The sequence below is a fragment of the Notamacropus eugenii genome, chromosome 1 (assembly GCF_028372415.1).
Source record: "Notamacropus eugenii isolate mMacEug1 chromosome 1, mMacEug1.pri_v2, whole genome shotgun sequence".
Classification (NCBI taxonomy): domain Eukaryota; kingdom Metazoa; phylum Chordata; class Mammalia; order Diprotodontia; family Macropodidae; genus Notamacropus; species Notamacropus eugenii.
Genome location: NC_092872.1, coordinates 127,489,274 through 127,515,540, shown reverse-complemented (window position 1 = coordinate 127,515,540; position 26,267 = coordinate 127,489,274). Strand labels below are relative to the sequence as shown.

At 42.9% G+C, this 26,267-nt stretch overlaps 1 protein-coding gene across 1 annotated transcript; it reads left to right on the top strand.

Annotated features, from left to right (window-relative positions):
* Positions 1-1,109: 1,109 nt before the first annotated feature.
* On the top strand, positions 1,110-25,584 carry UBAP1L (ubiquitin associated protein 1 like). The gene is made up of 5 exons (XM_072615948.1): positions 1,110-1,304; positions 7,861-8,544; positions 10,689-10,886; positions 20,112-20,213; positions 21,497-25,584. The coding sequence occupies exons 1-5, from the start codon at positions 1,173-1,175 to the stop codon at positions 21,629-21,631; spliced, it is 1,251 nt and encodes a 416-aa protein (XP_072472049.1). The 5' UTR covers positions 1,110-1,172; the 3' UTR covers positions 21,632-25,584.
* The last annotated feature ends 683 nt before the right edge of the window (positions 25,585-26,267 follow it).

Sequence of the window (26,267 nt, the reverse complement as noted above, 5' to 3'; positions counted from 1 at the left end):
CCATGGTCATAATTTAATTCAGGACAAATAAAAATCTTTAAAGACTGATTTATATACATAAAGCTCTTCAGAACAATATGACTAAAGTTACTATAATAGCTGGTATTTATATAGTCCTTACTATGTACCAGGTACTGTACTTGACAACTGTTATCTCATTTGATCCACCCAACAAGACTGAGGGGGTAGGAGCTATTATTATCATCCCCATTTTACAGATGGGGAGACTGAGGCAAGAGGAAAAAGTAGCTTGCCCAGGGTTATAACGCTAGCAAGCATCTGAGGTCCCATTTGAACTCAGGATTTCCTGACTCCAGGCCCAGTGCTGTATCCACTGCACCATCTGTGTGTAAGGTTCTGTGCTCAATGCTGTGGAGGTGAAGGATACAGAAGCAGAATTAAACACCATCCCTGCCTTCAAGTAACAGACAGTCTCTTTGGGGAAAGAGAACAGAAACACTCAAAAATGTAAATCACAACCTAAGATTTAAGAAGCAACAGTGAAAAGGAGAGCCAAGATGGTCAGTGTTTGTCAAGCACCAAAGACGGGCTACAGACAAGATGTGCTGTGTAGAGGGGAGGATGGGCACCATGGGCACAGGTATCTAAGGAATGCTTTTGGCAGAGGACAACGGGCCTTGAAGGATACATAGAACTCTAGTAGATACACAGTAGTGGGGAAAGGAATAGTGTGAACCGAAGGTGGAAAAAGGAAGGGTACAGGGTGTGTTTAGCTAGTGAATAAACCAGTTGAGCAGAAGAGGGCCAGAATAGGAGTCTGGGGAATGATAAGGCTAGAAAGGTAGATGTGGGAAGAACAGAGCACCCAGCCTGGAGCTGGAAAACCTGAGTTCAAATCCAGCCTCAGTTTACTCATCTGTAAAATGGGGATAATGGTAGCACCTACCTCCCAGGGCTATTGTGAGGCTCAAATGAGAGTGCTTGGCACATAATAAGCACTATATGAATATGAGCTATTATTATTAGGTGAGCACTACACAAATGTCAGTGGTTTATAGTATTATTATTGTTAATAACATGATCATTGAATTTTTTTTCTTCCTTGGGCAGAGCCAGCTTCTTCACCTGTTTCCTTCCTGAATCTTCCTCCAAATTCCATAGAGAGCTGTCCAGAGATCCTTGAACTGCTGAACAGCCAAGTAGGATTCAGGATGAGTTACCTGGATGGAGTCCCTTTCAGGGTTTCCAAGAATTTTCTGGTAGAATGGGAACCAACCACAGCCTCCAACTTCTGTGTACCTGACTGCAGAGAGCTCCTGCTAGGCTCTATGGTGAGTATGTCTGTCTGCCACTTCTTTTTTTAGCCTGGGCCCATGAATACTGATAGTTCATGGAATGTTAGAAAATCCCAGCATTCTTTTGGAGAAGTGCCCATGCTGTCAGAAGCTGTATATGTGTTCTTATGTGCATAGGGCAAAGATTTTGCCAGGTGATTTCATCCCTTTAAGGCTGTGCATTTGTATATTAAGCTTATAGATTAGACACAAAAAGGGACTGTAGAGGTCATCCAATCCCACTACCTGGACCCTGTCTAAACTAAAGCCCCAAAGAAAGATGACGACCAAAGTTTTGTTGTTAAGTCACTTCAGTCATGTCCAACTCTCCATGAACCCATTTGGAGTTTTCCTGGCAAAGATACTGGAGTGGTTTTCCATTTCCTCCTTCAGATCATTTTACAGATGAGGAACTAAGACAACAAGAGTTAAGTGACTTGCCCAGGGTCACACAGTCAGTAAGTGTCTGAGGCTGGATTTGAATTTAGGTCTTCCTGATTCCAGGGCCACACTGTGCCACCTCATTGCTCTGAAGACCAAGGGACACAGTTATTAAGTGACAGTGTCAGTATGTATTGGATAGAGTGTTAAACTTGGAGTCTGGAAGACCTGAAAAGATCTCTCTGCCCCTTCCTCCATGGTAAATTCCTCCTGGAGCCCCCGTTGTGAGGAATTCTCTGGACCAGCCATACTTTCTCCTTCACTCCTCTCTCTTCTCCTCTCCTCTCCTGAATCTCTGGACTTCTTCCTCCCACTCCATATCCCTCTTTTAACTTGTTTTTTATGTACTATTCTCCCCCATTAGAATGGGAATTCCTACAGGTCAGAGTCTACCTTTCTTTATGCCATATTTCTGTTCCCAGCTCATGGCATAGGTGCCTGGCACAACATAAGTGCTAAATAATAATTGTCATTGACTCTAACTGAGTTTCCATCCTCTCACATCCTTGAAAGCTGTATCGTCCTCTCCGAATCTCAGGGGGCTGGACTCAAGACCTCTTAGGTCCCTGCCAACTCTGAATTTATGATTCTCCTAATCCAGTGGGTTCAAACCCAGCTCCACTGACTCCAAATCCCTTCCCATTATAATGGATACCTGGGCAAGTCCCTTAACCCTCCTTTCCTCAGTTTCCTCATCTGTAAAATGATCTGGAGAAGGAAATGGTCAACTACTTTAATATTGCCAAGAAAACCCCAAAAGGGACACAACTGAAAATGACTGAACAACAAAACAAGGGCCAGAGAATGCAAAGATAAGAATTAAATCATTCTTGCCCCCAAGGAGTTTCTGTTCAAATAGGGGAAAGCAGCACAAAGAAGTCAATACAAAATATGTTCAGAGTAAATACAATTTTCATTTTCATTTTTGCAGGAGAGGGAAGGTAGCACTAGAGCCCAGGAGGGGATCAGGGTGGGCCTTGCAAAGGAAGGGTATTTGCGCCAAGCCTTGACTTCCATCTAAGAACGCGAGACGTTCTAAGTAGTAGAGAAGGCAGGACTTATGGCAGACACAGGAGCCAGCCTGATCAGCTCACCAAGACTTTCAGCCAACAGTATATGCACTTCCCTTCAGTCCTCACTGACATGGTCAGTTCCCATTTCTGAAACTAGTATTTTTAGAACTAGAAGAGAACTCCCCTCATTTTACACTACAGGAAACTGAGACCCCTTGTTTGCATCATTCAAGGAACTCCTAAAAGGGCTAGGCTTGTTTCTGGAAGCATTGAATTCCAGCTCTGCTACTTGCCACCTGTGTGACCTTGGGAAAGGTCCTCACTGGGCCTCAGTTCCTTAATCTGTCCACTGGGCCTCATTTTCCTCTTCTGTAAAATGGAGGGTTTGGACTGATCATCTTTTAGACCTATGTCATTTCTAGGAATTAGATTCTGACTGATAGCAGACTGTGTGGCATTGTTAGGCCACAAGGGGGAGCCTTTGTCCTATGCCTTGGACTCCTCTCCCAATGAGAGCAGCTCTTCTGAATTCCCCTGAGAATTTTATTCTGGGCATAGAACTACCCTTAGGGAATCAATTGGTCAGCAAGTGGTTATTAAGCACCTGTGATGATGCCAGGAGTTGGACTGGACTCTGGGGATTCAAAGGCAAATGTAAAATCATCCCTGCCCGCAAGGAGTGTACCCTGTTTCGCTTTCCTCCCCAAATAAAATCCCCTTGGGCTGACTTCTGGTCATCATCATCCTCATCATCATGACGTCATCATCGCTAGTATTTATATTAATGCTTTAAGATTTGCGAAGCACATTGGAAACATCTCATGTTAGTCTTACAACAACCCTTGGAAGGTTGTTCACTCGTTTCGGTCATGTCTGACTTCATGACCCCATTTGTAAATCTGATGGGATTGAAGAAGCCCCTAGGACTTAAAAAAAAAGTGGTTTGCCATTTCCTTCTCCAGCTCATCTTACAGATGAGGAAGTTGTGGCAAACAGGCTTAAATAACTTGCCCAAGGTCACACAGCCGGTGTCTGAAGCCAGATCTGAAACCAGGGAGATGAGTCTTCCTGACTCCAGGCCTGGCGTTTCTATGTACTGTGCCACAGCGCTATTATTATCTCCATTTCACAGATGAAGAAACTGAAGCAGACAGAACTTCAGTGACTTGTCAGGGTCAGCAGAGAGGAAGTGTCTGAAGTTGGGTTTGAACTCAGGTTGTCCTGAGTTTCAGTTCAGTACTCTGTCCACCTAGTGGCCTTCCAGTTTTCCTTTGGCATTCATTTTATTTATTTATCTTTGTGAGTTTTATTGATGCCTTTTATTTTTGCATCACAGTCATTTTCTGGGAAAGCTTGCCCCATCCCTACTGCAGCAGTGAACCCTCAGTCAGCAGAAACAACAAATCCAGTGACCATAGATGTGAGAATATATGCAGCATTCTGATCCCATCATCCCCTGCCTCTCTACCAGGAAGAGGGAGACATGCTCCATGATCGGGTCTCTCTAATCCAGATTGTTTATCACAGTTACTCAGAATTTCATTCCCATTCATTTTAACCAGATTACAGATACATAGAAATGTATGGAAAGGCACAGATGGGCATCTGCCAAGCATTCTCAAAGCTACTCCCTCATGAAATCAGCAGAGGGGGGCAGTATTACACTGTGTTTCTGAGACACCGATCAAACTGTCAATAGAGGAGAATGGGAAATGGGTGATCTGGGCTTCTCCTTTGAGTTCTTGCTAAATCCACCCGCAAGTTTAGCTTTTAGGGAATAGAAACACAGAGTCCCCAGGAACGTAGCAGGATCTCTAAGAGTCTCCCAATATCTCATCCTCTTGACCTGGAAGATGGTGGCTATCACCTTATGGGTAAAAGAGAAAAAACCTTTTGGCCAAGATTTCTGTCCTCAGATGGATATCGGATTTCATCCAGTAAGAAAAAGGGAAAGCATACTTTCAAAGAAAGGTATATTGAAAGACTGGTCTTACCCTAGATGGAAGATGGTTTGACAAACACTCCATGGCCCCAAGTCTCTTGCTACTGATGTCTGGAATGTCACTCATTGATCCATTACTTTGTGTTAAGCTTCTCCTAGTTCTTCTTTCTGGGATGGGTAACATACAAAATCTATGATTCTTTCATCTGAATTCATTTTTTAAAAATAAGTTTTTATTGATATCTTTTTAAATCATCACGCTTCCCCTCTGTAGTCCTCTTTCTCCCCCTCCCAATGAGCCATATCATCTAACAAATCATGTATTTTGAGAGAGAGAGAGAAAGAAAGAAGAGGAGAGGAGAGGGGAGGGGAGGGGAAGAGAAGAGAGGAGAGGAGAGGGGAGGAGAGGGGAGGGGAGGGAAGGACAAGAGGGGAGGGGAGGGGAGAAGAAAGGAGGAGAGGAGAGGAGAGGAGGGGAGGGGAGAGGAGAGGAAAAATCAGCATAACTGAGCAGTACACCAAAAAATTAACCACCACCCTACCTCCCTGCCCCACCTCTACTAAAGGATAGGATGAGTCAATAAATTTAATATCTTTTTCCTTCCTGAAAGGAGGAACTTGGGAAGCATGAGCACGGTAGGTGTCTTATGGATTTAGGAACTAAAGGTAGTATGGAGAGGGGAGATTGGAAGGAGAAGGGGAGCCTTCAAAGGCAAATTTCAGCAAATTCTTACTATTTCATATGATTATGTTGAAATTAATTAGTTACCCCACACACTTACACATTTTTTGAGATAAGTTCACAGATCTCAGGTTAAGAAGCCCTGTGTTAGAGAGGGAGTCTGTGGGACCCTGGCATATGAATAGTCTAGGGAGCAGCAGTAAGGACAATTCCACCCAAAGCCAAAGAAAGTGGGTATGGGATCCAGTTGGGAAAAGGGTCTGCTTCTCTTGGGACCTAGCAGACCCGGACACTGAGTCCATCCTTGCAGTAACACTTCCATAGCCAGGCCCTTTTCTGGACTGAAGGGGAAAGTGTCAAGAAGGAGCTTTGGAAACCCCTAGCTAGTGCTCCAAACCTGTGCCAAGAGAACTCAGTGAAGTGAGGCTGTGGGTGAGGTTCTACTTAAGCTGTGTATCATCCATACTTTGAACTTTCCTCACATTGTAGTAAAGTATGGTCATGCACCTCAACTGACTGTGAGTTAAGGGGTACAGTGGAGGAAGAGATACTCTCTGGAGAGGAGCGAATGAAGAAAGGTCATAACCTTCAGGAGAAAAATTGGCCCCCCTTTTTTTACCCTTCAGTAGTAACACTGGAGGGGGCAGCTAAAGTGGTACAGTGGATAGAGTGCTGGGCTTGGAGCCAGCCTCAGAAACATCCTAGCTGTATGTGTTGGGCAAGTCACTTAACCTCTGTTTGCTACTGCAGAAGGAGACGGCAAACCACTCCAGGGTCTCTGCCAAGATAACCCCATACACAGGGATCCTGGGGTCATGAAGAGGCAGACATGACCAAACTGAATCAACAAGAAAACAGGGGCAGAAACGCAGGGTCGAGGGCAATCTTGGGTGTGGTCCCTATTTCATGAGGAGCTGATTTCATATACAACTACAGAACAAGTATTAAAATGTCTTGGAGGTGGAGGGCCTGGGTTCAGATTCTGATTCTGCAGTTCTTACCTGGTGACCTTAAGCAAATCAGTGAACTTCTCTGGATTTCAGTTTCCTCATCTGCAGAATGAGAGCTTTGGTTTAGATGACCTCTAGTATCCCTTCCAGTCATCAGTCTATGAACCCATGTTCCCATGTGAAGCTTGCTTTCTGAATCTCTTTGTGTATGAATCCTTCCTATCTCCTCCCCCCTCTTTAGTTCTGAAATCCATAAGACACCTACTGTGCTCATGCTTCCCAAGTCCCTCTTTCTAGGAAGGAAAGAGATACTAAATTTATTATCTCTTTGCAGAGGTGGTTGGGGGGTGGGGGTGAGGTGAATTTTTTGGTGTACTGACCAGTTATGCTGCTTTTTTTCCTCCTCTCCTCTCTCTCTCTCTCTCTCTCTCTCTCTCTCTCTGGCTGTCTCTCTTTGTGTCTGTGCTGTCTCTCTCTCTCTCAAAAATATTGTTAGATGAGATGGTTCTTTAGGAGAAAAAGCAAGAAAAATAGAGAGAGGAAGTACGCTGATTTAAAAAACACATCAATAAAGTTTTTTCTTGTGTATCTCTGTGAGCACCTCTCAAGAGTGGCCCCTGTGCATCCTGGGTGAGGGACTCTCTTTGTGTGTCTCTCTGCATACATTTTTTCATGTTTGTCTCTTTTCCACTCCTTTTACCCTGCCCATCTCAAACTTCACCCCCATCTTCTCTTTCCTAACTTGGCTATAATTAGAGTGTGAGATTGTTGTCTTTTAACGTTTTTTAAAAATAGAATTCTATGTACCCTGTTCTTAATCTTAGAAGTAGGTGAATGGAATGTTTCCTATTTCTCTTTCTCTCAAAAGGAAAAAGTTGCAAACCACTTAACTTGCTTTTGCTGCTATAACTCTCAGTTGCTTTTTCTTTTTTTTTATTAACACCCCTCTGTGCTGGGTGCCAGGGATGTTGGGAAAAAGGGAGAGGAGGAGAAAAGAGGAGAGATGTGGTATGTACATACACACACACACATATACAAGATACCCTAAGGGGTGCAGAGTTTGCAATTTTCTGAGGGAATATGAAGGTAGGTGATGATGAGACAACCCCCCCACACCAAAAAACCAACCAACCAGAAGGTCTCTGCACCTTTGACCTAAACCACCCCACCTTGTAAATGTCTTTTGTTGTTCAGTTGTTTCAGCCATGTCTGGCTCTTTGTGATCCCATTTTGGGTTTTCTTGGCAAAATATACTGGAGTGGTTTGCCATTTCCTTCTCCAGCTCATTTTACAGATGGGGAAACTGAGGCAGACAGGGTTGAGTGATTTGCCCAGGGGCACACAGCTGATAAGTGTCTGAGATCACATTTGAACTCAGGTCTTTCTGACTCCAGGCTGGGTGCTTTATCCACTGTGCCACCTAGCTGCACGCCAAAAAACTGGGGGGGAAGTAAAAGGGAAGCTTAAAAACATTTGAAATAACTTTGTCTTTTGGCTTCTTGGGTACTGGATCTCACTCTTGCTTTTTCTTCCATAGCATGATTTTTCCCTGGAGAGAAAAGTGCTTTACTGGTTGGAGGCTGCAACAGGACAAGAAATGAGTTGGGCTAATGAGGCCCCTGGGATGGCCACTGCGCCTCCATGTTGGCTTCTTTTGGTTGACTCATTGGATACATCCAGTATAGCTGAAGCTGAGCCACAGGAAGAAAGAGAGAAAAACTCTGCTCAACGTGGGAGCTGGAACTGTGGGGAAGATGGATTCACTGAGGAGGAGAAGGAGGAGGAAGAAGAGGAGGAGGAGGAGGATGAAGGCACTTTTTCAACTAGTGAGGATGATAGTAGCCCCAAGGAGATGCCATCCCCCAGCTCTTCTTGGAGCCCCAGGCCATTCCTTGAGAAAGGTTATACTAGCTCCCCAGGGTCACCAAATCTAGGCCATCGGAGGAGGTCTCTGGACATCTTCCACAATGTGAAGAATGAGCTGAAGGGCGTCCGAAGAAGGTTATCATTGCTGGTCCCTCCAATGAGCCGGGCAGCTTCACCAGAGTGCAGACTGGCTGCCAAGTCCTTGGCGCTCTACCACCGCTTCAGGAATAACAGGACCGTGACATCTACCGCACCTGTCCTTGACATGCCTCCTCCGACCCCCGCAACAATACCACCAAGACCATCCACAGCTGGCTCTATCCCTCCCATCCGCAGTCACAAACCCACGTTCCCAGTAAGGCTAAGAGTTGTGAGCTCACATACCATATCCACAAAACTTTTCTCACCAGTACCCTTCACTATCCCATGCCTCCCCCAACCCCCCAAAAAAACACCAAGCTTTAATCTGTAGAGAGAGAAGGAGATAAATAGTATTGACTGCCAAATTCTAAGACTTCCCAGAAACAAGGGCTTTGCCTGCATTGGCCAGTGCCAGGTCTAATCAACCAGCCAAGCAGGAAGCATTTATTCAATCAATTCAATTCAACAAATATTTATTAAATGACTACTATGTGCAAGGAAATATTCTGGGTGCCAAGAGTCCTGGAGGGAAGGGAGGGACGTAGCATTTTGTAGAACTTAAATATTTCTCTGTGGTCATAAAAACACAGATAATAAAGAAGGCAAACACATGAAAAATGAAATAGCAATAAGATAATGCAGGAGATCTCACAAAGCAGTACATGGCGATTGCCCAATGGGTGGCACAGACAAGTGAGAAGCTGGTTCAAATCCCAGCTCCGCCACCTATTGCCCATGTGATCTCAGACAAGTCATTTTAACCTCTCTGAACCTGTTTCCTTATCTATAAAATGAGAGCATTGGACTAGATGTATGGAAGGGCCCTCCCAGCTAGCTCTAAGTCTATGATGGTTTGATTTGGGAAATCTTCACAGACGAGGTGGACTCCAACAGTAGTAGGCTTTCCTACTAATAATTGAACTGACGTTTATGAAGCACCTAATATGTTCCAGGCATACATTATACAGATATTGAGCTTTAAGATCATAGAATACTATAGGGGATTGTTGCTGAGTTGTTTTAGTCGTGTCTGATTCTCTGTGGTCCCCTTTAAGGGTTTTCTTGGCAAAGATACTAGAATGGTTTGCCATTTCCTTCTCCAGTTCATTTTACAGATGAAGAAACTGAGGTAAACTGACTCAAGTGACTTGCCCAGACCTCATAAGTGTCTGAGGCTGGATTTGAACTCAGGTTCTCCTGACTCCAGGGCCAGCACTCTGTCCACTGCCCCTACTTGCTATGGGGGGAGGATCTTTAAAGGTTATCGTAGTCCAACTCTATTTTATAGTGGAAAAAATCATGGTTCAGAGAAGGAGGATTAAGTGGCTTAACTAAAATCATATAGCAAGTGAGTGGAAGAGCCTAAAGCAGAACATGTCTCCAGATTCCTAGGCTTGGATTTTCTCCACTATACCATGTGGCAATCCATCCAGTGAGTAGGCACTAAGAGGAAACCATTGCAAGGACGAGTGGGACAGGTACAGGAAGAATTCCCATCCAGGCCCCAGTAGCTGAGTCTGTTTCTCTGGGGTGAGTCTTGGAAGGACGGTTTTAGTTATAGTTACACACTTCTTTCTCCAGGTGACCTATGGAACAAGTAAAAGGGAATTTTCTTTCATCTGGGAGAAGGAGATGTTTAAAACAAAACAGACTGAGACTTTCCCAAGCCTTCTATCTTCTGATTTTTATCAGTTCTGGCCACAGGACTGTTTGAGGTTTCCCAAGCAACATAACAAGTTATATTAGACTCGGTCTGTTTGTCACAGAAATAAGCTGGCAATACGCTTTTTCAGAGGACATAATAGGAAAGAAAAGGCTGGTGTAGACGAGGTGGAGAAATACTCTGCCTTTGTGTCCCACTCTTAGAATAGACCAAGTTAAACTTTCTGCTTGACCTAACTCTAGCTTCTCAATGTTCAGGATCTGAGGGAGAAAGAGTGAGGGGGAGAAGAGTACAATCTAATTCAGCAATCATTTATTGACCACCTACTTCATGCCAGGCACTGTCCTTGGTGCTGGGGTCAAGAAGACAGAAGTGAAATAGTCTTTACCCCCCAAAAGCTTACATTCTACAAGGGGGAAACAGCATATGCACAGATAAGTCTGCAAGATATGTATTCAGAGTAAATACAAAGTAGTTTACTGTAAGAGGGGACCAGAAAACAAATAATTAAGGAGATCAGGAAAGACCCTAGATAGGAGATGGCACCTGAACTGTGTTTTACATGCCCACTTAGCTCTGAAGAAAGCAGAATTCTAAGATCCAACAGGGCCCTCCCATTGCCTCCTTCATTGATTTGCCCATGCATGGTCTCAGTGCATCTTCCCAAAATCTACCCTCTCTGTTTGTTATTTCAGTCTCTCAGCCCATACTCCTGCCTCCCACCCTGCCCTGGCACTCCACAACCTCACAGCCACCCAGATTCCGCTGCTGACCTGCTGTCTGCCTTGAGTCAGGAGGAGCGGGACCTCATTGAACCTGTGCTGGCTCTGGGGTACCCCCTGCGCAGGGCTATCCTGGCTTTGCAGAGGACAGGGAGGCAGAGCCTGAGTCAGGTGAGTGATGGAATCCAAATCAGGTAAGTGAGACAGTCTGGATCAGGCAGATGGCAGAAGTGAGGGCAGGGAACTGATACTTCTAACTGGTTTGAAAAGCCATTTACTTCAATAAATTCAGTTCAAAGAACATTTGTTAAGTACCTGCTGTTTGCAAGGCACTAGACTGGTGGTGGAGATGCAAAAATGAAACCAAGAACAGTTCCAGTCTTCAAGGAGATGTCATTCTGCTGGGAGGGGAGGGGAATATAACATAAATGCAAAAAGAAATACAAAAGAATTTGGTTAGGAAGAGAGCAAAAATAATTTGGGAAATCAGGAAAGAGGAGGCAACCCACTGGTTCTCCTTACTCAGGATAGCTTATTCTGCTGAAAATAATGATTCTTGTGTTTGGGTCTTTTATAATTTCAGAAAATATAGATCCTGATAGCTTTGGAATGTTCAGAGCCACCCCTTCCCCACAGCCCCTAAAAAAAAAAAAAAGACAGAATTGCATACTGGCTAAAATTCTAAACTTAAAATCACCAAGATCTAGGTTCAAATCCTGCTAGAGATCCTTATTAACTCTGTCTCTGTGTAAGTCACCTAACCTCTCTGAACCTCATTTTCCTGGAAAATTATAATAGAGCTCCTTAGAGCTTGAAAACTAGCTTGTAAAATTGTTGTAATGGTCAAATGAAATGAGGTATTGTTGAAGAATTGACTTGGTACTCTGTATTTTTTAACTTCGCCAAGACAGTGTTCTTTATTACATGGTTGTAAGAGAGGGAGAATTTAAAACACAGACACAAAGTGTTGTTGCTCTGAGTCAGTCAAGTTATTTGGAGCCTTTCAAGAAGACAAAAAAGAATATTATGAGAGTATTTCAAAGTTATCTGGGAGACGGAAGCACAAAGTTAAGAGATTAATAAAAAATATCTACTTCTTTTTTAAAAGAGAGAGGTATATAAAATAAAGGTGTAGAAGTGCAGTTTGGTAGAATGGTGGCTATCAGGAAGACCTGAGTTCAAATCCAGCCTCAGATACTTACTAGCTGTGTGACCTTGGGCAAGTCACTTAATCTTTTTTGCCTCAATTTCCCCATCTCTAAAGGAGCTGGAGAACGAAATGGCAAACTTTCTGACTAACCTGGAGGTAACCTTATCTGGACCTTATCAGTTTGTCAGTCATTCCTAACATGCAGTATGCAGAGATGAACACAGTATTCCAGTGATCTGAACAGGACAGAGCACAGTGGGACTTGCCAACCACTGTGGAGAAGGAAATGGCAAACGATTCCAGTATTTTTGCCAAGAAAACCCCGAATGGGATCATGAATAATTAGATACAACTAAAGTGACTGAGCAAAGGTATACAAAGTTTGAACCTACGTGCAAGTATGTAAGAGTCCATGAGACTCAGCAATCGGAGGAGCAGTTTTATAGCATTCAGAGAATGAGGTTGCACAATGACAGAAAGGTGAGTACAGGAAGTTCATTGGATGCTCCTCGTTGTTTTGGGCTCCCTTTGTTCATTGCTACCCCTGAGAAAACCATTTTCCTTATAGTCTTTCAGAGTAGCAATGCCTTGCCTACCTATAGACCTTTGCAGTCAGTTTGCACAACCAAATACGATAGGCCTAGAATCCTGATTCAACAATATGTAAAGCTCTTTGCAAACCTTAAATTATTGTATAGAAATGAATTATTTTTATTATTATAAGGGATAAGTCATTCCTTTACATTTATCAAGGTCCTTCTAAGTGCCCTGCACTGCTTTAGATGGTATAGTGGAGAGAATGATGGGCCTAGAGTCAGGAAGACTTAAGTTCCAATTTGACCTCAGTCATTTCCTAGCTGTTTGATCTGGGCAAGTCACTTAACCTCTCTTTTCCTCAGTTTTCTCATCTGTAAAATGGGACTAACATTCTTACCTCTCAGGGTTGTTATGACACTTAAATGAGATAATATTTGTAAAGCACTTAGCACAGTGCCTGGCACATAGTTAGTACTGTATCAATGTTATTATTATTAGTGGGGGTGGCTAAGTGGCTCAATGGATAGAGTGATGGGCATGGAGTCAGGAAGACTCTTCTTCCTGAGTTCAAATCTGGCTCAGACATTTACTAGCTCTGTGACCCTGGGTAAGTCACTTAACCTTGTTCACCTCAATTTCCTCATCTGTAAAATGACCTGGAAAAAGAAATGACAAACCACTCCAGGATCTTTGCCAAGAAAACCCCAAATAGAATCACAAAGAGTCAGACACAACTGAAAAACATCTCAACCACAATAAATTATTATTAGCTCTCATTAGATGCCATATTGATTACAAAGACGAATGACACATGATCCCTACCCTTAAAGAACTAACAGTGTTGCTGGGAAGACACAGCACATCCACATGAAAAGGATTGTTGTGAGGATCAAATGAAAGGATATATATCAAGTGCTTTACAAATCTTTAAGTGATATATAGATGCTAGCTGCTTATTACAGTACAACAGATGCCTCAGGGTAGCACATGACAAGTTGGCCAATGATTGGTATGGGTAATAATGGCTACGGGAAGTCAATGAAGATAGAGATCACTGTGAAATATGTTGCTGAAGAAAGATTTCCCAAAGGACTTGGGGGCATTTGAACTGAGCCTTGAAGGGAAGGAAAATGATGATTCCAACAGTCAGTGATCAATAGAGAGTATACCCTCCCTCCCTATCTATCTCCACTCAGTAATTTAACCCAACCAACATTTATCATGCTCCTACCACTGTAAGGCAAGGGGAACGCAAACAAAGGTGTGCTGAGAAGTATTTAGCAACCTGCTATCCAGAAAACTGGACCCAGGACACACTTTTAAATTTATCAGCATTATTAACATTTTCTCCATCACTTTCTTAAGTCTAGGCAACTAAAACAATAAGTCAGACCCTGATTTGTAGCACTTCTGACATGTAAATGCTCACACTGAAAGTTTAATAATCATTCTCCTGAGCCTCTTTGAGTTGGCTCCAGCACACAAGGATGAAGAGGAAGCATGAATTTATATTACAGTATATTAAATGAATTTAATATTCCATATGTTATAATATTTAATGAGTTTATATTCTCCCAGAATAGCCCAATGTAAGTACAGATAATTAGAGAAAGGAGGGAGTCCCAACACCTGAGGCAGAGTACAATAGAGAGGGGAAGAATTCGGGAAGGCTTCTGAGGGCTGAGTCGTGAGCCATGAGCCATGAGCGCTCCAAGTGGAAAAGTGTGTGTATTTCAGGGACTTGGGACAGAGGACAGAGAGGGAAGTTTAATTTAAAGAACAGCTAAGAATCCAGTTTGTTTGGAGGAGAGGCTGTGGGGTATAGAGTAAAAGGTAAATTGAGGCTAGATTTTGGAGGGCCTTTTAGGGCCAGGCTGAGAATTTTGTATTTCATTCTAGAGGCAATGGAGAAGCATTGAAGGCTTTTGAGCAGTGAAATGGTCAGTACTGTACCTTAAGAATATTATTTTGTCATCTGTGGCATTAGAGAAGAAAAATAATGGGAGACAAATCGAAAGAATATTACAGTACGCCAGGCCAGAGGTGATGAGTCCATGAACTAATATGGTGGCCATGAGAATGGAGAGAAGGCAACAGATGCAAGATAGCTCGTGGGAGGAGAATCAATAAGGCTTAGTGTTTGTGTATGGGAAATAAGCAACTAGATAGCATAGAGAAAAGAGTGCTGGGCCTGGAGTCAGAAAAACTCCTCTTTGTGAGTTCAAATCTGACCTTAGACACTTACTGTCAATGTGATTTCCTCATCTTTAAAGTGAGCTAGAGAAGAAAAGGGCATACCACTCCAGTATCTTTCCCAAGAAAACCCCAAATGAGATCATTTAGAGTCGGACATGACTGAAATGAAGGGAAAAAAAGGCTCCATATGAGAAGTGATGGAGAGGAAAGAGTCAAAATGATTCATATTATGGCACTTCCACATACACAATAGAATAGAAAAAGAGGATTGCTCATGAAATTGCAGACCTCTATTATGTACAGCTTGCTTTTCTTTTTAAGTGTACAATAACCTCAACCTGTAGCTTTCAATGCTATCCTCCTTATCTGTGCTTCTTTTTGGCCTTCTGTCTTTCCCTCTGCATTAGTATAAATGTGGGGTCTGGCAGTTAGGCAGACACCGTCAGCCTGTCCAGGTGGCATTCCTACACATGCAGAGATGCCATCTAAGCAAGTTAGGTCGTCATTACACAAGGCACCAGATCCCCATTATATTTGTTAAAAAAAAAAAAAAGATGCCTCAATGCTTCTTGTTTTTCCTTTTTTTCTATCCTTATCATCCTTTCTATACCCCACTGGAAAAAAAGAAAAGCTAAGTCCTTGTAAGGGGCAGCTAAGCGGTGCAGTGGACAGAGGGCTGGGACCTGGAGTCAGGAAGACTTGAGTCAAATTCATCCTCAGATACTGACTAGCTGCGTGGCTTTGGTGAAGTCCCTTAACTCTGTCTCCATGTCCTCAACTGTAAAATGGAGATAATAATGCCACCAGGGTTGTTCTAAGAATCAAATGAAATACTGTTGTAAAGTGCTCAGCACAATGCCTGACATATAGCAGGCATTCTATAAATGCCAGCTATTATTATTATTAACAAATAAACAAATTCCCACATCGACTCTACCTAAGCACCTGACAAGACAGATCCAATGGCCTGAATGCCTGTGAGAGTCCTGGAGGCAGGTTCTATGGACAGAACTCCAAATCTCTGATAATAGGTTAAGATCTGGAACATGTCAGAGAGGTCCCAAGGTGATTCATTATAAAGGCTGTTGTTGGGTGAGAGGGGCGCATTGATGCAGATCTGCTTAACTTCTCCTAACCAAAGGGACAAGGAGAGAGAACTCAAAGACCCGGTATTTTAAAACTTTTTTTTAAAAAAATTGTGCTGGAAATAAGAACAGAGAGATCCAGGCCATAACTTAGGGACGGGGACAAGGAGAACATTTTGTCTCCAGATTTGGGGCATGGTCTCAGAAGGTACTGCTTAGACTCCAAAAGCCTGTCCAAATGAAATGTCAGATTCTGTGACCTCTTTCCTTTAGAGGGGATGTGGAGCAGGGAAGAGAGAGATCTGTGAACCTTCATTCCCTAGATAAGGGGCAGAAAAATTCAGCTTTTGACAAGTGAAGCTCTGCAAGGGCCAGAAAGAGGGAAGGCAGGCAGTCAGTGATGTTCCCTACAGATAAGACTATGCCAAGGCCCAGAGGGAGCAGGGTGGCCTGTTTGCATCCAGCCTGAGGGAGATGGAGGGGAGAGAGGGGATGGTGTTCTTTCCACCTCAGGTATAGCCTGAACAAATGTATTACCTCTTTGCTCTCATCAGGTCAGTTACACCATGCTTCACTTCCCTGACATAGTCTTTATGGCATTTTTAGCCTTTTGGAGGAAAGATAACATTCTGAACCTGTTTCCTTTGGAGCTAGTGGGACTGCAACCAAGCTGGTTCCGAGCAGGGCTGCTCTTACTCAGGGGGTGGGGTGTGATTCTGGTTCCCAGGTGACAGTGTAACAATAATAACAATATTTTAGAAAATAATAACAGTAGCTAGCAAATATATTTCCTTGTCAAGTGACATACCTGGTCCTTCTCAAGTTTAACCTCTTTGAGCTTCCTTTTTCTCATCAGCAAAATGGGATAATAAGAACGTTTCTATAGCTCCTTAAGGTTAGCAACATCTTTTAAAATATTATCTTATTTGATCCTCACAACCCTGTGAGGTGGGTGCCATTACTACCCCCGTTTTACAGATGAGGAAATTGAGGCTCAGAGAAGTTAAACATTAGAAGGACCAGGTATGTCACTTGGCAAGGAAATATATTTTGATAATAAATATTATCTTTTTCCTTTAAATACAAATAATTACAAGCAGATGTACTTTCAGGGAGACTGTGACTGGATAAAAGATAAAAGTGCTGCATTTGAAGTTTGTACCCCAACTCTGACACTAATTAGTTTAGGGGTCCCTTGGTAAATCACTTAAAGCCTCTCAACCTTAGTTTCTTTATCTGTAAAATAGGGTTAAAAGATTGTTAGGAGGCTTGAAAGAGAAAATGTATATAAACTGGCTTGTAAACTTTTAAGTTATTAAGTAAATGTCAGTGATTATTTTTGTCCCCACTATAGTAAGTAAGGAGGGGAGACAGAATTCATCCTGGGAGGCGGTACTCGGAGGTTACACACCTCCATCCCCAGTATCTTGCATCCTGGCTACCCACCAGGCTCATACATGTTTGTATTTATGTCTATACACAAGACACAGAGTTTTAAGTTTTAATAGCTTTACACTGCTCTGTGGCTTGTGGGAGGCAGTTAGGTGGTGCAGTGCATTGCTGGGCCTGGAGTCAGAAAGTTGTTCAGTCATGTCTGATTCTTCATGACCCCAACTGGGGTTTCCTGGACAAAGATCCTGGAAGAGATTTGCCATTTCCTTCTCCAGCTAATTTTACAGGTGAGGAAACTGAGGCAAACAGGGTTAAGTGACTTGCCCAGGGTCACATAGCTAGTAAGTGTCTGAAGCCAGATTTGAACCCTGGAAGATGTGTCTTCCTGATTCCAGACCCAGCGCTCTGTGCACTGTATCACCTAGATACTCAGAAAGACCTGAGTTTAAATCCAGCCTTAGACACTTACTAGCTATGTGACCCTGGGCAAGTTGTTTAACCCTATTAGACTCAGTTTCTTTATCTGTAAAATGAGTTGGAGAAGGAAATGGCAAATCGCTCCAGGATCTTTGTCAAGGAAACCTCAAATGGGGTCATGAAGAGTTGGACGTGACTGAAATAACTGAACAACAAGACTTATTGGATACCCTCTATCTGATTACAGAGATAATAGGGAGCCATTGAAGTTTATTCAGTAAAAGGGGGGAGGTTGGAGTGATCAGACTTGTACTTCAGGAACATCACTCATTAGATGGATGGAGGCTGAACTGGAGTTGGGAGAGATTTGGGTCAAGAAACCAAATAGTCAGGCAGTCTGAATCAGGATGATGTCTGAATGACTGGAAAGACTCAGATATACACAAGAGATATGGTAGAGATGTAGAGACAAGACTTGGCCACAGATTGGAGATGGGGCTTAAGTGAGTGAAGAGATGAGGGTGCGCCAAGGTTACAGATGTGGGTGACTGGGAGGATGCTAGAGCTATTGATAATGTTACAGACATTTGGAAGAGGGGTGGGTTAGAAAGGAAGATGAATTCTGCTTTGGAAGAGTTGAGATGGAGATGCCTTTGGGATATCCAACTTGAAAATATCCAGTGGGAAGTTGATGATATAGGTCTAGGACTCTCTACCTGTGGAGGTCCTACCCAATTCTGAAATTCTCTGTTTCTGTGATCCTATGAAAGGCAGACCCATGTATACACACAAAACCATAAATGCCAACCTAACAGTGACAGTGTGAGCTAAGTACAAAGTTATGAGTGGCCATCAATGCTGTAGATTATAAGAGGGAGAGATCCTTGGTGCTAGAGTTGTCAGCTTCTCAGAGAAGGTTTCATGGACAAGTGGGGAGCTCAGCTGAGCTTTGGAAGATGGATCGGATCCTGATGTAGAAAAAAAAATGGGACAAAGGGCCTTCTAGGTGGGGAACACCAGGCAGAGAGCATGCCAGTTGACAATGGAAAGGAGAAAGCACAAGGTATGTTTGAGTCATAATAACACCTAGTGTTTATAGAGCCCTTGAAGTTTATACAGAACTTTAAGTATTTTAAGTCTGTTTATATAACACTACATAGAACGTTTTATAGCACTTTGCAAAGCACTTTACAAATAGCTCATTTTTTCTTTGCAACCACCTTGGGAGATAGATGCTATTGATAGGTAAATGTCATTATTATCTCCATTTTACAGATAGGAGAACTGAGGCAGACAGAGATCAAATGACTTGGCCAGGCTCACACAACCATTAAGTGTCTGAGGCTAGAGTAGAACTCTAACTCAAGTCTTTCTAATTCCAGGTTCAGCAGTGTGTCACTTAGTTGCCTCTAAAATTGTCTCTTTCCCTTTCTGTCTCTGTCTCTCTATCTTTCTCTCTTTTTCTGTCTCTGTCTTTCTGTCTCTATCTATCTCTTTCTGTCTCTATCTCTATCTCTCTTAGAGTTCCAAAAGTTCAGTGAGTCTAAGCTTATTCCCCACTAAAGGCTTCCATAGCTTTACCTTGGCTTCTTCAAAGACTGAATCATTTCTAGACCAACAAGAAGGTTATTTCAACCCATAAGTGGGACTGGAGATTCAGCCTCCCAGTCCTGAGGGTCTGCCCACTCCTCTTCCTGTGGAGCTAGAGTAAGAGTCATGGGATCATAGACACAGAGTTGAAAGGGACACGCTAAAGGCCATTGAGCCCATCTTACAGATGGGCAAACTGAGATTTTGAGAGGTTAAGGACTTGACCAGGGTCTCACAGCTAGTAAATGTGCAAATAAGACAGTATTTGAATCTGTGGGCCTCTCTGACTCCATTTTCATTCCTGCTCTGTCAGGCTGCCTTTCTGCAGATGATAAAGGTCTCAAACTGACTCAAGAACTGGAGACCTCCTTAATCTGAAGCTCAGCCCAGGATCTCAGCAAGATCTCTTTCCAAGGGCCAGAAAGGAAAAAGAGGAGGACTCCAGTCTGTAGAGGATCCAAGCGATTTCCCAAAGGAAGCCGGCATTATAGATAACACCCAGGAATATGCAGGACACATTTTAAAATTTAACCTGAATTATTAACAATTTTTCCTCACTTTCTTACGTCTAGACAATCAACAAAATAATAAATCAATGTCTGGTTTGCAGCATTTTCCAATTTCCCAGGTGTACGTGTGCATTCTGAAATCTTAAAAAATCTATCCATTCCTCTGAAGCAGCAAGAAGTGATTCTAACCCACCCCTGGACAGTGCTCCGGGTTGTCCAGGAGGATTGACCCCTGTTCTCTTGACTGTGACCTTCTGGGGAGGGGTAGCAAGTTAGAGATGCTAATTAGGAGGTCGGGGCTGCTGAGTTAAGTGGGGACCAGGAATCTGGGCTCATTTCCAACAACATTTCCCCTTGAACCAGATCTTTCCTTTTAGAAGATTCCTCCCCCATGTCTTCCCTTCATCCTCTCCCTTTCCCCATCTCTAACTCAGCCATCCCTCTACTCTTCCTCATCCCCAATACCCTATTAAAGGTCCTCTAACCAGTTATTTCTCTGTCTCCTTCCTCCTTGCTACAGTTTCTCAGCTACCTCAGTACATGTGATCGACTGGTCAAACAGGGCTACTCAGAGAGCCTGGTGGAGGAGGCCATGGAGATGTTTCAGAACTCGGAGAGCAAGGTCAGGCCAGGTTGAGGTACTCAGCACTCTATACCCACCCCCCTACCCCAGTGCCTCCCTCTGAGGCACATTCCTCATTCCACTTCCTCACCCTAACCCCCACCACCTCATGGCTCTACCCTGGATAGAAGGGGAACTCCCTGGGGAGAAAGGCCCTGCCAGCGTCTGAGCTTGTGAGTTTTCATGCCCAGAGCTGAGGGAATGTCTCAGAATATGGCAATCTTGAAACAGCTCAGTTCAGGCAGGATTCCATGGGGATCATGGGAGGCCAGGGGGACAAAGGAGAAGTAGGAGGAGAGGTAAACACAGGGAAGAGAGTTAAGAGGGACTGGAAGGCAGTGATGAGGGGGCAAAGAAAGATGCTGGAGTTGGAAGGAGCTTAGAGGGAGGCGTGATGGAATGAGAAAGGATGACTTTTACAAATGGAAGATTACAGGCAACGTAGCCCAGTGGGAAAAGCAGTGGATTTAGAGTCCGTTCCTCTGAAGTCCTTCTCAACCCTCAGCAAGGGGTGAACTGCTCCCCTCTAAGCATCACTGACTCCATGGTCAGACTGTCCTTGGTACCAGGTACTGTACCTTGGTGCCTTCCTAAGCCTGATCAACTGTGAAAATATTCCAAGGGAAACTATTCCTAGTTAGGGCTTTGCCTGACCTGTTGGAGTTTGCAACCTAAATCTGCTTGATTGTCAGTCCTCAGGAGGAGGCAAAAAGAGAGAGGGTGGCAAGGAATAGATAAAAGGATGAGAGCAGAGAAGAGGGTGATGGAAGGAGAGAGAGATGAGGATGGAAGACAAAAGGTCAAGCAGAGGAAGGGTAGGAGCAGAGGGATAGAGAAGCAGAGAGGAATGACCAAGGGCCAGGTGGAAGGAGAAGAGGGCTAGGGCCAGAGGTAGGGGCCAGAGAGGAACACTCAGGATTTTTTTCCCCAGGGAAGGGCTATTGCTTATCTGTTCCTTGATGGGAATGAGAAGTTGGAGTCTGGAATCTTGCTATGTGAGAGATAGATTTTAGCCATTCTTATACACCTTCTTTTAGTCTAGGAAAGTCAAATCTTTGCAAGTCTCCAGGAATCTAGAGCAACATCTGTGTCCAGTGACAGGACACCTCTTCCCTGACTAGTGGCCAAGTCTGTCCTGTTTCTGTCCCCATCAAAGACAGTCTGTTCCAGAAGGACTGTGGAGAGAAGCAGCAGCTGCTCTGACCTCCTATGTTGGAGTGTGTTGCTTCATTTCCTGGAGCTGGAACCCACCAACCTTCTCCCATTTCTCTCTGGCATCACAGGCATCAGAGTTTCTGCATCTCTGGGAGCAGTTCAGTGACATGGGCTTCCAACAAGACAGGATTAAGGAGGTCCTCCTGCTTCATGAGAATCACCGGGAGCATGCTCTGGAAGAGCTCATGACTCGAACCCAGTGAGGAGTTATACTAAGGCTCTCACCCTGATGGACTCTGGGGGAAAAGGAAATTCAGTGCTGGATCATTAGTAGTCCCCTAGCCAGGAGCAGGAAAAGTAGGGCTTCTCCATTTCAGAAATGCATCTCCTGAGCCAGGGAGCATGTATGAAGGTGGGGCTTTGCCCCAGATGTCTGCCCAATCTTGATGTGGTCCTAGAATTAGAAATAAGTCCACTGTCATAGATACTTGTACAAGCTTTGGAAGGGCTCTAACCTCTCAAGACAGAGTGATAGAGTAGAAATGAGGCTGGCATCAGAAAACCTTGCCATTTATTACCTTTGTTACCTTGAACCTCTTAACCTCTCTGGGTTTCATTTTACTCTTCTGTAAAATGGGGATGCTAATAGATACAACTGCTTACCTCACAGAGCTGTTCTAAGGATCAAAGAAAATTGTATAGGTCCAGCGTTTGTAATCTTCAAAGCTCGATAGCAATCTAAAATATAATTATCACCCATCAGGGAAGTTCACTGGATTTCTGAGGTAGGAAAGATCTTAGAAATTCATCTAGTCAAACCCCTTCATTTTGTAAATGAGGAAACTGAGGACTAGAGATATACAATAAACTCAGGTTCTGTTCAGCTCCAAGTTTTGATCAAATTCTTCACAGGATCATAGAATTAGAGCAAGAAGGGATTTCAGAGATCACCTAAACCAGCAAACTATGGGCCATTGGCCCTGGCCAGCCTCCACCTATTTTTGCAAGGTATAGCAAGCTAAGAATGGTTTTTGCATTTTAAAACAAAATTTTCCTGTATTTTTGGATGTGAAAACTATTCTTAGCTCATGGACTGTGCAAAAACAGGCCTATGGTCCTCTACAGAATGTCATGTCAAATCAACAAGCATTTATTAAGAACTTACTATGCGCTAGGCACTTGGGATACAAAGAAAGACAGCATCCACAAAAGCAGTCCCGTCTCTGAAGGAAGTCACCGTCTAAGGCAGAGACAACATGCAAACAACCCTGTATAAACAAGATAGAGACCAAATAAATTGAAACTGATTTTAGATGGAAGGCAGTGACATTAAGGGAGGTTGGGGAAGGCTTGCAGATGGTAGGGTTTTAGTTGGAACTTGAAAGAATCTAGAGAAACCCAGAAGCAGAAACAAGAAGGAAAAAAATTTCCAGACTAGAAGGATGCCACTGAAAATGCCAGGAGTGAGCAGCTAGGTGGCTCACTGGATAGAACACTGGCCCTGGAGTGAGGAGGACTTGAGTTCAAATCCAGCCTCAAACAATTATTAGCTGTGTGACCCTGGGCAAGTTACTTAACCCTGATTGCCTCCAAAAAGAAAAGAAAGAGTTAGGATATATAGTGTCTTGTGCGAGGAAAAGCAAGGAAGCCAGTGTCACTATAAGGAGACTGGAAAGGTAGGAAGGAAAATTATGAAGGGCTTTAAAAAAGAGGATTTTTCATTTGATCCTGGAGGTGAGTAGGATTTGTTGAGTGAGAGAAAGGTGACATAGTCAGACCTACATCTTTAGGAAGATCAATTTGATAGTTGCGTGGAGGGTGGAATGGACTGGGGAGAGACAAGGCAGGGAGATGCAGCAGCAGGCTGTTGAAAATAGTTCAGGATGAGAGCCAGCACCAGGATGGTGGTGGTGTCAGAGGGGAAGAGGGGATGCATAGGAGAGATGTTACCAATGTAGAAATGACAGGACTTGATGAGGGATTGCATGTAGTGGGTGAGAGAGTGAGGAAATGAGGATGACACCTAGGCTTGGAGTTTGGATGACTGGAAGGATGGCTTTGTCCTTCACCCTACCCCCACCCCATCAGAGTAGACTTAACTGTATCAACATGGAGGCCATAGAAAATGGCCTTTGCAATCATTCAAAATCCAAGAGAAACAACCACCCTCCCGTAAGTGAGTGGTTGCGGTGGTGACAGGGGGAGGGACATTTTACCTTCCTCCTACCTTTCAGGAAACCAAAGTCAGAAATAAATAAAATGAGAGTTTCACATTGGGAGAAGAGACCCTAATATTTTCAAGAAATCATCCCTAGACATGCTACAGAGCTTTGGGCAGAATAAAAAGTGTTCCTAGCCTAGTAGGCATTTAATAAATATGTATTGATTCATTGATAGGTGGATAGAATGCCTTCCCCTTAGTTTTGCCTTTGATACACACTGTGTGACTTCAAGCAATTTAATTTCTCTGTGTCCCAGCTGTCTTCCTTAGATTCTAAGTTGCAAACTAGCATCTAGTATCAGACTAGTATCTGAGGAAACTAGGTCCCTAAAAAAATGAAATTACAGATCCAAATCCCAAGCCCCACCTCCGACCAAAAAACAAAAAGGAGATGCTGTAAAAAAAATTAAACAGAAGGCCACTTTGCAATTGGACAAGCATTTTACCCAACAAAAAACATCTCTTGTGATCTTTTGATTCGGGATAAGCTAACAAACACTTCCACTGAATCAAACTGATACAAAAAGGAAACTTTAATAACTTTAAAAGGAAACAATTTTGGCTTAAATTTTTTATTTCATTTTCTGAAAAGTTTTTATCAATATCTTGTTTCATATATTATCATAATTATTCCAATATCCCTCCCTCCTTCTTAGAGAGCCATCCCATATGACAAATAGTGTTTTTTAAGAAAGAAAATAAAATCAACACAACTGATTGATTGAAAAGTCCAAAAACATGTGCAATCTATAATCGTTGTGGACCTCCAGCCTCCACAGAGAGGTAGGTTGGGACATATCTTCTCATCAATCTTGGTGTGAATCCTGCTTGATCTTTATAATTTCGCTACATTTACTTTTGGTTGTTTGATGTGTCATCGTTCTTTCTATTTGCACTGGTGTAGTTACTGTGTGTGTTGTTTCCTTGGTTCTGCTTGCTTCACTCTGCATCAGTACATATAGATCTTTTCATGCTTCTTTGTATTCACTACACACATCACTTTCTATAGCTCAGTTGGATTCCACTACATTTATGTACCATAATGTTTAGCCATTCTCCAATCAATGGGCGCTTGCCTTTTTTTCTTTAATTCTTAGCCATCACAAAAAGTGCTGCTATGAATATTTTGGAGTATGTAGGGACGTTTTTTATTTTTAATTGATGACTTTCTTGGGGCTGTTGGCATTTTTTGTCATTTCTGCCAATTTAGTGAGTGTAAGGTGAAACCTCAAGATTATTTTGATTTGCATTTCTGTTATTATTAGTGATCTGAAGCACTCTTTCCTATAGTTATTAATACTTTGTAATTATTTATAGAACTGTTTATATCCTTTGATTATTTACCTATTGGAAAATGGCTGTTACCTTTTATATATATATATATGCATATATTACATAATATATGTAACATATTATATATGTAAATGTTTATATATCTTGGACATCAAGCCCTTATTAGGGAAATTTGATACAAAGATTTTTTCCCACTTAACCACTTCCCTTTTTATCCTAGATGTATTCATTTTGTCTGTATAGAAGCTTTTGTTTATGTAATCAAAGTTATCTATTTTCTCTTTTGTAATTGCCTGTAACAGTTATTTGGTTAAGAATACACCTTCTACCTATAGCTGTGAGAGGTATAGGATCTGTTTCTTTTCTAATTTTTTTCTAGTATGATCTTTAATATTTGAATTCAGAAAAATAAGTCTTCCTGACAGCAGACCCAGCATTCTATCCACTGCACCACCTCGCTGCCCAGCTCCATCTCTAGCCCTCCTCTAAAAGGAAATTAAGTATACTCAGGAATTGTTGTTCAAAGGAGCTGTGTGACCCTGCACAGTCTTTAATCTTTTGGAGTTTCAGCTTCCTCCCTCATAAAATGGGGTGAATAATAGTACCTCCTTACAAGGCTATTGTGAGGATCAAATGAGACACCATGTAAAGCACTTGAAGTTATATATAAATGTTAATAATAATAAAACGGAGATAAGTAATGATTGTATGACCAACTTCATTGGATTGTTGTGGGAAGGAGTGTGGTACCTTGGAAGTCCTTTGGAAGGTACACTGGCTTCAAAGCCCACCATTTATGCTTCCTAGTCATGCAGCCTTGGGCAAATCATTTTCCTTCCTTGGGCCCTGTTAAATGAAGGGGTTGGAATAGATGGTTTCTGAGGTCCCTTCGAGCTCTGGGTTTCTGAGGTCCCCTCTAGCTCTGGGTTTCTGAGGTCCCTTCAAGCTCTAGGTTTCTGAGGTCCCTTCGAGCTCTAGGTTTCAGAGGTCCCTTCTAGCTCTAGGTTTCTGAGGTCCCTTCTAGCTCTAGGTTTCTGAGGTCCCTTCGAGCTCTAGGTTTCTGAGGTCCCTTCAAGCTCTAGGTTTCTGAGGTCCCTTCAAGCTCTAGGTTTCTGAGGTCCCTTCTAGCTCTAGGTATGATTCTATAAAAAAGCACTTCAAAAAAACCCTTCAAGTCCTGTAGAAATGTGAGCTGTTATCATTTTGAGTTCATGAAGAAGATCATGGTTACACTTTGCTCATTCAGCACCTATTTATAGGGCAACTTCTTCTAATCATATCAATACTGCAGTGCTTTAAAAAGTTTGTAGTTTCATTTGTATAGGTCATCCCTCTATTCTGTCTCTCTTGCTTTTGTGGGTAGCTTCATAAATTTCGGTAGCCAA